The 12817-nt window shown below is 33.7% G+C and overlaps 1 protein-coding gene across 2 annotated transcripts in view; it reads right to left on the bottom strand.

Annotated features, from left to right (window-relative positions):
• Positions 1 to 172: 172 nt before the first annotated feature.
• PEX3 (peroxisomal biogenesis factor 3) overlaps positions 173 to 12817 on the bottom strand; it is a 36155-nt gene continuing 23510 nt past the window's right edge. For both annotated transcript variants that reach the window (XM_081251392.1, XM_081251391.1), the window contains exons 9-12: positions 11578 to 11648; positions 9351 to 9473; positions 3534 to 3630; positions 173 to 1146 (exon numbers count right to left, since the gene is read on the bottom strand). In XM_081251392.1, coding sequence (XP_081107518.1) covers positions 1063 to 1146; positions 3534 to 3630; positions 9351 to 9473; positions 11578 to 11648 — 375 coding nt within the window. In that variant the 3' untranslated portion in view covers positions 173 to 1062. The remainder of the gene's footprint in view (positions 1147 to 3533; positions 3631 to 9350; positions 9474 to 11577; positions 11649 to 12817) is intronic.

Raw genomic sequence — 12817 nt, 5'->3', positions numbered from 1 at the left:
TCTTTTCAGAAGGAAATGCTATTTATTTTTTCTAAACAAGTAAGTTAAAAGAAAGCAACAATTACCAGTTAAAATGAAACTTGAAAACTAGCATAATCTCCAAAAATAACAGCAAAAATGCTATGGGACAAATAAATTAATAGCTGTAAAGTATTAACTCAATAAAACCATATTTTACTAAAATATTTTATTGCAATAAGATTCACTGTGTTCAAAATCAATACAAAGTAAGTTATTAAAATTATTTACATACAAACGAATGAAACTATGTACAGTAGTTAATAATAGCTGTGAGTAAACGGCATCAACACAATTTTTGCCCCTCAATCAATATGTAGTTTCCTAAGGATTGTTAACAACAGTAAAGAAAAAAATTGCTGATCATAGTTGTTCCCTATTATTTTCTGGCCGTGCCACGCGGCATGCAAAATCTTAGTTCCCCCGACCAGGGATCAGGGATCGAACCCGTTCCTCCTGCAGGAGAAGCGGGGAGTTTTAACCACTGGACTGCCAGGGAAGTCCCGATCACAGTTGCTAAATTAACTGATTTCTATAAAAAACAAAGTCCTCAATCAGGTATATTTAAGACAAATAATTTATCCCTTTGAATACTAACTGGAGAAAAGTCTGATTCACTCCTGTATACTGCAGTCCAGAGAACTTTATGATTAAATAGCATATTTTCCAGACTTCACACCTACTTCCCAAACAGAGTTTACCTCAGTATTAATGTCAAAGTATACTGAATTTCCTATTATATAAAAAAAGTATCTATATTAATCAGTTTGGAACTAATATCCATGATGTAACAAATTATTAACAATTCTGACATTTGCCCTGTGTACACTCAGATATGCCCACAAAAACCAGTCTGTTGATGACTTTAAAAAAATATATTAAGATGCCAAATAAATCTATTTTATTATGAAATGAAGACTTTGATTATGAATATATTTTTGTTAGACATTTCAGTACCAAATCATTACCCTCTATATAGTTGATTTATTCAGTGTATTTTTTAAAGCAAATGAATTCCACTGTAGTTCTTCCTGAAGGAAAAAATCATTTCTCCAGTTGTTGAGGAGTACTAAAGGCCTCATACACATTAGCAGCAAAGTCTTTCACTTGCTCCATCATTAACAGATCCTAGCAAAGACGACAATAAAACATTACAGTTTATAAAAAGAACAGATAATTAGAATTCATTTCTGCAATCAAGCAACAAAGTTAGCTCTAAGTTTTGTGGCATTAAGGCCAAAAAGAAAACCATTTAATGAAAGAAGTAGTTTTTCTTATAATAAATTCCTGGAGATGTTTATTGTTTAAGTTCTTACGTGAGGGATAGTGGATATGGTAAGTATTCAAGTGTGGCTTTGAGAAGAAGACCCAAAATAGTCTTCAAATGGATTTCTGTGTCTGTCAAGTGCTAGAAGAGTATCTGTTGAATAAATGATTACAACACTAACTATACAAGTCTAAAGGTACTTTTGCTGGAAGCTGACATGACATGATTGAGGTATATTACTTTCTAACATAGAATATATGTAGTATATCATATATTATATATACACACATAATCACACATATACACCTGAGAACAGGGGTTCTTAAGGGATCTGTGAATGTAGATAAGGAAAAAATTACATCTTTATTTTCACTAACCTTCAACTAAAATCTAGCATTTCCTTCAGTTATGAATGTAAGCAACAAACTGATAGTACTAGCAGAACCTCTGAATTTGCCTTTAGTAGAAATCAGACATTTTTACATCATATGATAGACAGTTGTGGAAGTTACATGAAGTGCCATTATATCTTGTTATTTAATGCATGAACAAAGAAGCAATATTGCTATATCGTAAATTTGATTTTAAAAAGTATTTTAAAACTGTATGCAATTGGTTTTCTTTAAAATCTATGTATTTTACAATATGCATTCATAGGCATTATTCTGAGGAGGCGTCCATAGGCTTCTCCAGATAGTGAAAGGATCTATGACACTAGAAACCCTTAAGTGCCCTGTGAGCAGCAGAGAAACAAGAAGTGAACCTGTCCTTTGTGTTCTCTCCTAAGCATCAGAAAACCCAAGTGAGCTTAGGTAAGTCTTGATCTCACAAATTCAAGGTTAAATTCTCTGAATACCACATGGCATTTTAACTCACAGAAATCATAGTTAAAAAAATTGGTGGAAGTCTTGTCAATTAATGGTCTAGTTTATAAACTTAATCTACATCCAGTCACACTAAGAAAATTTACTAAGCATTAGTATCAATGATGTTTTTACTAGGTTGAAACCTTTTGTCTTCATTCTCAATTATGCAGACTTTAATTAATGTAGTATATAAATTACTTAAGCACCAAAGCTGGTGTTGTATTATGCTTAGCTGTATTTCCCACTTGTCAAGATGAACAGCTTACTGACGAAGCCAGAGACTTCATGAAAATGGAGAAAGATAAAGTTAAGGTTTAAATGCCAGAAGTTATAACTTTTTTTCTCACACTAATATACATGTAAAAATTAAAAAAAATAAACAGAAAGTTTAAAACTAAGTTTTTAATTAAGATTTTTTGAGCTTAAATTAAGCTTAAAGCTCAGTGAAATGAGATCAGCCTTATTCATTCTTTCTTCTGAAATATGAATGGCTAATTCTCACGGGTGAGAGGATGACACAGAAGACTGAAGAGAACAGTGAGGAAAAGCAGCATGTGAAGAACAAGCTAATGACACTATACAGAGAAAGGAAGAATTACAACCCATAGTCTCAGGACTCCTCATGTCCTCAAGTAGAAATCCACAGAGATAAACGATACTGAGAAGATACCATCTTTACACTTAGGCCTAGGGTCTCTTCTCACTGCACATTATGGCAGTGGTTTGGAACTGAGGTGTATTGCGAGTCATTTATTACTTGTTATACAGTTTCCAAGTTTGCAAGTGACTCGGAAAAAAACCTATGGATTCAAAGTTGTCCTTTTAATAAAATCAGTCTTACTCAATGTATTCTAAAATGCATTCCTAAGAAAGGAGATGGAGTTATAGGTAGTCTAATGAAAAATTTAAATAACCTACTGAGTATGCAGTTTTTAATGAGCAGATTATTGGTGCACTACTAATTGTTGTATTTATTAGCTATGAAAATGCTTTACTTTCCCACAAAGATTTTAAATTTTTCCTCAAAATGTGAGGAACTAGCTCACTGATTTGCCTCAAGGCTCAACTTTTCTACTAGCACAGCTTAATGCAAAACAGTAACTTGTAAATTCAACTGACCACTAGAATGTATTTGGACTAAAATGTAGTCTGTCTAACACGTGTTGGACTATAACATGGAGAAAGGTATTCCCAACCTCATAAAAGTGCCATGATACATTATTACTCTCATGGGTCATTCTACCATACTCTACATGTGGTTTCAAGTTTTTGGTTTCTTTGAACAAATATCCTAGAAGAGAAATGTAATTTTATGTTGGACAAATAGGACCACACTGAGAGTACAATCTGTTTCTAATAATACCCCCAAGCTTTCCTCTTACCTGAACAAAATGACTAGGTGTTTCACTGCAAACTGAATGGATCTGTCCATTTATTATTGGAATTATCTTAGCTAAAGGCAGGCTGACACTGGAAAGACTGAAAAATCATCACAGTAATCATTATTTTCTGAAATTATCTTATAGGAACTTAATATTTTAATTATAAAAGTAATAGTCATTGAAAAGTACTTATAGAATGTATTAATAAGAAAATAAAAACCACATATAATTCTACCACCTAGAAATAACAACTATGATGTCAACTGACATCACAGTTAATTTCTTCCAGTAATTTTTTATATATACATATCTATACTTTTTGTGTTTTTAACACACAACTATAACCTCCCAAGCAACACTTGTTTTGCATTTTTATTCACAGGTTATAATCATTTTTCCATGTCATTAAAAGTTCTCCCAAAGTTTTTGTCTGTTATTTAATAATTATATAGTAATCCATCCTCTAGCTGTGACAATTTATATCATCAGCTCCCTACAGTTGGGCATTTAAGTTTTTGCCTAATATTCCTTAATATAAATAATTTTTGTATTTACAGTAAATTACTGGGTCAAAGGGTATGAATGCTTTTAAGCTTTAAAATGTATATTGCCAAATGCTCTCTGCTTCTCTAACAGTTACTCTCTAACAGATACCTGCTCTATCATGCCTTCTTTCTACATCAAGCATTATCTTTTTCTTTAACCTTCATATGTCTGATAGCTGAAAACGGCATCTCACAGTTTTGGTCTGTATTTCTTTTAATTACTAGCAATGTCAAATGTTTTTTTCCTCTACTTCAATGAACTGTACTGTCATCTAGTCAGCTGAGTAAGTAAGAAACCTGGGATCATCGGTACTTCCTTCTCCTGCCTATATCCAGCCTCTCCACAATCCTCAATATTTCTTAAGTGTGTCTACTTCTCCCCATTGCCAAACCTATCCACACTAAGCATTATCTCTTCTCTAGACTACAGCAATGACCTTCTAACCTGTAAATGCTCAATAAACATTTCCTGGATGAATGAATGAATGAATGTTATGTGTGACTATATATATAATGACTGTTAAATAATGAAACTACTTTTTTTTTTTTTTTTGCGGTACATGGGCCTCTCACTGTTGTGGCCTCTCCCGTTGCGGAGCACAGGATCCGGACGCGCAGGCTCAGCGGCCATGGCTCACGGGCCCAGCTGCTCCGCGGCATGTGGGATCTTCCCAGACTAGGGCACGAACCCATATCCCCTGCATCAGCAGAAAGACTCTCAACCACTGTGCCACCAGGGAAGCCCCTGAAACTACTTTTTATGTGTGGGTTAAAGACTTGGTTTATTACATAAAATATCACACTTCATACATTTAAACCTCGGACTACACTACAATTTTCCTTTTAAATATCATGAAAATGCTGAAGCTATGGTATCTAACTAGAATGCTGTGCTAAGATTTGAGGGAATGCTTAAAATGAAAAAAGTGGAGATTTATGCATTCCTGAAGAGATCAGTCATTATTCTCCTTCACAGTACCTTTGCAGAATATTTTTTTTTTTGAATTTTTAAATTTATTTTTTATACAGCAGGTTCTCAACAGTTATCCATTTTATACATAGTAGTGTATACACGTCAATCCCAATCACCCAATTCATCTCACCATCCCACCCCACCCCCTGCCACTTCTCCCCCTTGGTACCTTTGCAGCATTTTTCAACACCTGTCATGATTTTTGTTTGATGTGTCTCTTTATATGTTAGTGAATTTGTCTTCCACAGAAATTGAAGACAGCACTACCACACAAGGTCCATGTGGTTTCATGCCTACCTCACTCACTATATTATCCTAGCACTTTGTAAAGGGCCTGGTGCGGTGTGTGCTGAAAACATACTTGTTGACGCGATTAATAAAAGTTTCATTCATCCATTGCTATGTCCCACCCCCAATGTCTACTTTACCAATTCCACCTTCACAAAGCAATCAAAGTGATCCTACAATGTAAATCCCATCCTGTCACTCTCCTGCCACTTTTCTAGTGGCTCTCCAGCATTCTCAAGCTGACAATCATAACCTGTATGTGCTGAATTCTCCAACTTCATCTCACACCATTCTTTTCCTACTTCCATCCTTTCAGCTACCGCACTGGTCTTCCAGGTCCTCGAAGTGTACTGTGGTCCTCCTGTCTTCAAAGTCTTTGCGCTATGCCTTCTGCTCTGAATGTCAACTGCCTCACTCTATCCAAGATCTCATCTTTTTGTCCTTGTTCAAATTATTTCCTTGCAAACTCTGCTTGACTTTCCATGTTTGTTCAAATACTTCTATTATATGCTCAACATTCTTTTCCGATATAACACTTATCATAGTTTATGCAATTATGTTTACTGTCTGTTTCTCCTACTAGATTGTAAGATCCATGAGGACAGAGACTTAGTAAAGTACTTGATAAATAGCAGATGTTCAATAAACAGATTTTAGATGAATGGACAAATTGGTCATTTCTATATGCTCTTTTGTGAATTATATTTGTGTCTCTGACCATCTCTTTGGGTTTCCTTCCTTAACTGATGTGTATATAATGCTATTAACCTCTTTATATGATGCATATCATTTGCAAATACTTCCCCCAACATATCATTTGCATTTAATATTGATTATAAAGTTAAAACTTGCTTGATCTTTAACTTTTAAATTTTATGGCCAAACATTATTTTATTCATATAAAGTTCTTTACTTTCATTCTTAGAAAAACTTTCTCCATCTTGAGATCAGCTAAATATTCACCTGTTTTCTATCACTTCATTTATGTTTTGATTGTTTAAACCCCCTGGTTTTTGCTTTTGTTTTTGTTTTTGGCTATAAGTATGGTACAGAAGGGCTCTAACTTTATTTTACAATTAGTCATTTTACAATGACTGTCTTACCGTTATTTACTAAATAATACATCTCTTCCTCACTTTTATCATATGCTATATCTTGTATATTTTAGAGCCTGTTTCTGGATTTTATATCCTATTTCACTGATTCATCTATTCCTAGTAACATATTATTTGAATAACTGTACCTTATAATACATGTTCTATAGGGAAAGTATTCATTGCTGTACTTTTTCAATAATTTCTTGAGTATTCTCAGCCCTTTATTCCTCCTTTAGTACTATCAATTTTTCAGGTTCAAAAATAACAAAGCAACCACTCTCTAATCCTCAGTGGGTTTTGATGGTACTTTGACCACATTTATAGATTGATTTTGGGAAGCTAACTTTACAATTTTTAGTTGATTCTCTTGGATTTCTATGTATAAAATCATGTCACTTTCATATAACAATAACTTATCTCTCCCTTTCTGAAACTAATGTCATTTTCTGAAGATAAGAATTTAACTTAGAAAATCAAGAGTCAACTAACAGTTTATTATATAGTAATAAACATTCAGTAAGTGTCTCTTCGCAAAATAAATATATAAAAATCACTGGCATTCCTGAATTTGGTTCTCAAAATTGTCTTTTCCTAGTCTTACTGCACTGGTTAAAATAATAAAATGATGTTGAATAAATATGTCAATAGTGACCATCTTTATACTGTTTTTAATTTAATGGAAATAATTCTAGTGTGTTGCCATTAAGTATAACATTTGCCTTTTTTTTTTTTGTGGTATGCGGGCCTCTCACTGTTGTGGCCTCTCCCGTTGTGGAGCACAGGCTCCGACGCGCAGGCTCAGCAGCCATGGCTCACGGGCCTAGCTGCTCCGCGGCATGTGGGATCTTCCCGGACCGGGGCATGAACCCGTGTCCCCTGCATCGGCAGGTGGACTCTTAACCACTGCCCCACCAGGGAAGCCCAACATTTGCTTTTGATTTCAAATATTTTATTATATAAAAAGGATTTTTTATTTCTAGAAGAGGTTTTATCAGTAATAAAAGTTATGTTTTATTGAATGCTTTTTCAGCAACACTGAAGATGATGCTTGTTTTTTGTCCTATTAACTTATTAATGTTATGAATTAGTGTAATAACTTCCTTAATGTTTAAACTTTCTTGCATTCTTAAAATAAACCCTAATTAGTCACAGTCTTGGAGAATAACTAGAAATTCCAGGCTCTGATGTGAGACAAATGTGAGTGAACATCTGGCTTTACTACTCGCTAGCTGCTTGACCTCAAATTATTTAATTTTTCTCTGTCTTAGTTTCCTCACCTGTGGCAAGAGGAAGATACTAGTACTTACTTCCTAGGGCTATTTTAAGAATTCAATGAGATAATGTTCTGAAAAATACCTATCATACTTGTACGTAGAAAAAGAAAACAGAAGTACTGGTCACTATTATTATTGCTATATATTTCTGGATTTCATTTGTTTATATTTTATTTAGGATTCTTGTATCTATATTCATACTTTAAGTCTGTATAGTTTTTCTTTTACATCCCATGTTTATCCATCATATTTTCTATTGGGTTGTTTCTTGTGATAGGAAAACTTTTAATATTTTATATATATATATGTTTATATATACACATATATTATATGCATATGTTGTATATATAGTATATACATAAATATATACATATGTAATATATACAAATATATACATATATATGTAAAATTTAATGTTTTTTTAGTTTACATCATTTTTCTGTTGATTCTCTTGAGGGTTCTGGATTATTAATTGTAGTACACGTAATTAGTGATATTTTGTCTCTTTGACAATAGTTAAGTATAAACTCTGAGTACTACAGGAGTGATAATGAGTACTATAGGAGTTCAGAAAAGACTATCAATGGCTGATGTAATTGTAACATAATTTTTATAATTCTTTAGTGTACAAGATCAAGTATTTGTTTATATTATAACAACTATTACAATTCTTATAACTACTCAGGAAATAACTAATACTTCTGCTAGGTAGAGATTATAGTGAAATTTTGTTGACTGGAGCACCTTGATTTAGGGAGTATTTTATAGAGGCTGAAATTTTTTTTTATGATAATTTAAAGAACTGCTAAAAAAGATCCTTTTTGTATAATAAAGATGGGTCCCAGACACCTGGGCAAATAAAATAATCTTGCCCTGTGTATTTGAGAATTAAATTGGACATTGCACATACATATTGCATATCAGTTACTGTTACCCCTAATTTTAACAGATGAGTTTATAGTCAGTTAACATTGATTTAGTACCTATTATTTTCTGAATTTAACTTAAAAAACTGCAAAAGAGTGTAAATCCTAAGAGGAGATTCAAGGTGCTCATGCTGAGATGATAAGAATATAATAAAACCATAAGATACCTTTTGGCAGTGTGAATCCGTGACTTAGTAATAGTTAAGATTAAAATCACTACCAACTGCACTAACTAAACATTCCTAATTCTACAATAAGGGCTGTAGAACTAGGAGATAATTCATCAAGTGAGAATTTAGAACAAGAATGCTTGGCTGAATTATACAGGCTAATTATGGCTTATAGTACTGGAATAATATAAGAGAAAACATTAAAACTTAAATAACGTTTTCAGTTTTGTATTCTAAAGAGTTAAATCTAAAAAGCCTCAATAATTGAAATTTGGCCTATAGAAAAATAGTTTCACAACTTATAAGTACTTTATATAGTGGCAAAATTTTCGGAAGAAATGCAAGTTTTAATATTGAATACTGAAAGATCTCCTCCTAATGAAGGAGTCATTGGTTGAACAGAGTTTAATTTGTTGAAAAAACAAACATTCAAATTTATCCTCTAAGATATTTTTGTTACCTGGAACAAAAAATAAACACATCCAAAAGCACTATTTTATTAGAACATTCTTTAGACTGATAACATTCTTTTATGTCTTCTTACCTATTCATGGAGTTACTGTGTTGCAGGTCCTGTTCAGTAGGTCGAAAGAACTCAGCCATATTGTCTAGCAGTCTACTAAATCCTCGGTTTAGACAGGTATTCAAAACTGTACTAAAATCTGGACTACACAAAATAAGAGGATAAGTTACTTTTCAGATTTTCAATTGAAAAGGACACAAATTCAATAACCATGTGGTTACCTTTGACAGCCACCAACATTTCTAGTCACAATTTAGTTTTTAGACTAAAACACTAAAAATATATCAAGGAGTCAATCTTAAAAGTTAAGCATAAAAAGTGAGCTTATTATTTAGCACAACACAATGAGAATATTCATGCATTTTGCTAGATTTTCTTACATTAGGCGGCACTTTATAAGTGTATTTTTATAAATATCAATAAGTAGTATTACTTGTCTTGAGGAAACACTTGAAGAGGAATCCTCTTATAGTCACAGGCTATTGGTTTGCCTTATATACGCTATCATATCATCCCAATGAGACAGAATATTTTATTAACATGTACAACAGATGAGGAACTGGATACTTGAGGGATGAAGAAATCTGTCCAAAGGTTATGAAATTAGTAAATATGGGAGCCAGAATTTGAACCCAGGCCTTTTTGATCTTAAAGTTCAAGCTCTTTTTGTTACTTCATATCAGTACCTCACAAAAACTCTTTGATATAAAGAATAATATATGTATGCTATGAGGGTTAGAAACTGCCTCTTTGAACAGATTAGTTCTATCTTCGACATGTAGAAATCTCAATTCAACTCATGAGAGTGGAGGGCTAGGGCTATAAGTTTGGGAATTACTAACATACAGACAGTAAATTAATGGGAGTATATAAAATTGCTTGGGGCAGCTGAGGATGAAATAAGAACAAATACCTGGGAAACACTAATATTTAAAGGAAAGGCAGGCATAGAGGAACCTAAGAAGAAATGATCTGAGAACTGGGAGAAAAATTAGATTTTTCATTGAAGCCATAAGAGAAAGGAATTTCAAGAAAGCCTTGATCAACAGTGTCAATTATTAGAGAAAGGCCAAGTAAGATGAACATTACATGTTGACTGGATTTGGCAAAAGGTCACTGATGACCTTTTTCTAGAGCTTCATGGAGTGGTTTGAATAAGAAAAAAGTGTTGATTGCTACTGTAGAAAGTCAAGGGACTAGAACTTGATGAATTCAGATAGTAGAGTCAGCAGCTGAGTTAACCTAAAAATTTGCTGATTTTCTTCAAAATTATGAAAAAATATTATAAACAAAGGATATAATTTGCTCAGAAAACAGAACTAGAAAAAAACTAGAAAAATTGATCTTAAATTATCTTTAATTGAAAAGAAACTTTGATATTTTAATCACTTAAGATAAAGTGGATGGAACTGGTATTATCACTAAGATTTTATAATGGTAGAACTATCTCAACGAGTGTAAGTGGCTCAACCAAGGCTGACCAGATAATAAACAGGACAGCCAACCTAGAATCTAGGTTCTCTCATCTTCTAATGCATAATCTGATGTTTTTTCCATTTCTAACACTCTGGCTCTCTTCTGGGTAATTTAAAATAGTAATACTCAGTTTAGGGAGGATGTGAAATTTTTATCACTCAAAGATTTAGGAACATTATAGACTATCCTGAAAGGGTTAGGGGAAGTAGTTCTCAAAACTGAGTATAGGTGTGTGTGCATACACATTAGCATGTGCGTACATGTGTCTACACCTGAGGCCTAGCTGGAGCTGGCTAGCTTTGGCTGCCAAGAGCATCTTTTCCCACCTCTCCAAGTCAGCACTGAGTGACGTCAAGTTGGTAGTCAGCACTGCTGGGGCTACTATTTGTTTCTGGTCTTTTTTCTTTACAGGGCTGGTTGTTAACCATTTACCACTACACACTGAGCATATGAGAATCACCCTTGAAAGCTTTCCTCAAAATATAAATGCTAACTATCTTCCAGTTCCTTGACTAGTATATCAGAGTCTCTAGGCTAGGAAAGTAGGTGGGGGCAAGGCATGGGTATCCTAAAAAAAATCTTTGCTTCCCTCCCCACCCTAATAAGAGGACCATTAGTTTAGGCAGGAAATCCTACTTAAGGCAGGGGAATAGATTTAAAATTTAATTTTAACAAAATATTATGTTGAACATTGTTCAAGAAAAACTATAAAATGGTCATAAGTACATTCAAAAAAGAAACACATGCTTTCTGTTACATGCAGTATACATACCTTTCCAACATGTCTCTAGTTTCATTGAGTAGTTTAATAGTGGTAACATCTCTAGGAGAAAGCCCACAGGCCTGTGAAATTAAAAGGCCACACTTCAGGGTTTCAAATATTAGCACAGGGTTATGATGAAACAAATCATATTAATAAACTCAGGAGTTCAGGAAGCCTAAAAGTCTATGCTCTATCAACAATCAAAAAATGTTAAACTCAAAAAACTATAAAGGTTCATGTGCACAGGTAAGTAGTATTTAAAACATGAGTCACAGTAAGATCTTTGTTTATCTGACCCCTCTTGGACACATTTCTAGAATATACTTACAAAGAAAAAAATAGTCTTTGAGGTTGCAGAGGCCAGGGATTTTTTTTCTTTGATTGTTAAGACATTTTATCAGGATATGTATGTGTCTTTTCTCATCAATCTAGTTTAGTCTAAGGCTCTGTGTGTCCTTTCAATCTGAAGTTGCAGGTTTAAATTTAATTCAGGTAAGATTTGGTCTATCATCCCTCTCTTCATCTGTTCTTTTGAATCACTTTCTTTTTGAATTCCACTGTTGAATTTTAAAATTTGGAAACTGCTTTATCATTCCAGAAAGCTTTTTAAATACTATTATTGCATCTCCTTGAGATTCTAATTTGTAAGTAAGTTTTCTCCTGTTTCTTTCATTAATTCTGTCAGGTCTGTTCTGCTCGTTCAATTTAACCTCCATCCTGCAGTTCACAGGGTTTCCTCAGATGGTTTGCAATTTTTTTTGGCCTATTCATGAATGCAGGGTCTCTCAGTACCCACAAACATCTATCTCTGGGGTTTCTGGGGAAGGGGGAAACCGGCAGGCAATGAAAAACATGGCAGTCTTTGCTCTAACAGGGCCTTTACGCTGAGGTATGGCATAGGGGCCTCTCTGGTCTAAGACTTCTCCAATTGTTAAGTGAGAGATATTCTTCTCTCAACTGCAAAGAATAGATGCAATCCACTTAGGTATAAAATTTTTTAAAAATGAGGTCTATAACCTGTAATCTTTGGCATTTTTATTATTCTTAACCAATGAATAACTTAAATCACAACTGGCTGGGACACACCAGTGTATAGCAACACCATAGTTGATAAATGTTAGATTAGGCCTTCTTTGTTTCTCAACTGGATGACTCCTTCAGTCCATTCAGATACTGCCATCATTGATTCATCTTAAAAAGCAAATGTGATTGTGGTACTGGCCTAATTAGAATTTGAAATGGAAGTTCA

Source organism: Mesoplodon bidens, assembly GCF_964165515.1.
Source record: "Mesoplodon bidens genome assembly, chromosome: 12".
Lineage (NCBI taxonomy): Eukaryota > Metazoa > Chordata > Mammalia > Artiodactyla > Ziphiidae > Mesoplodon > Mesoplodon bidens.
Note: the sequence above shows the minus strand (reverse complement) of the source record. Positions and strands in the feature narration are given on the sequence as shown.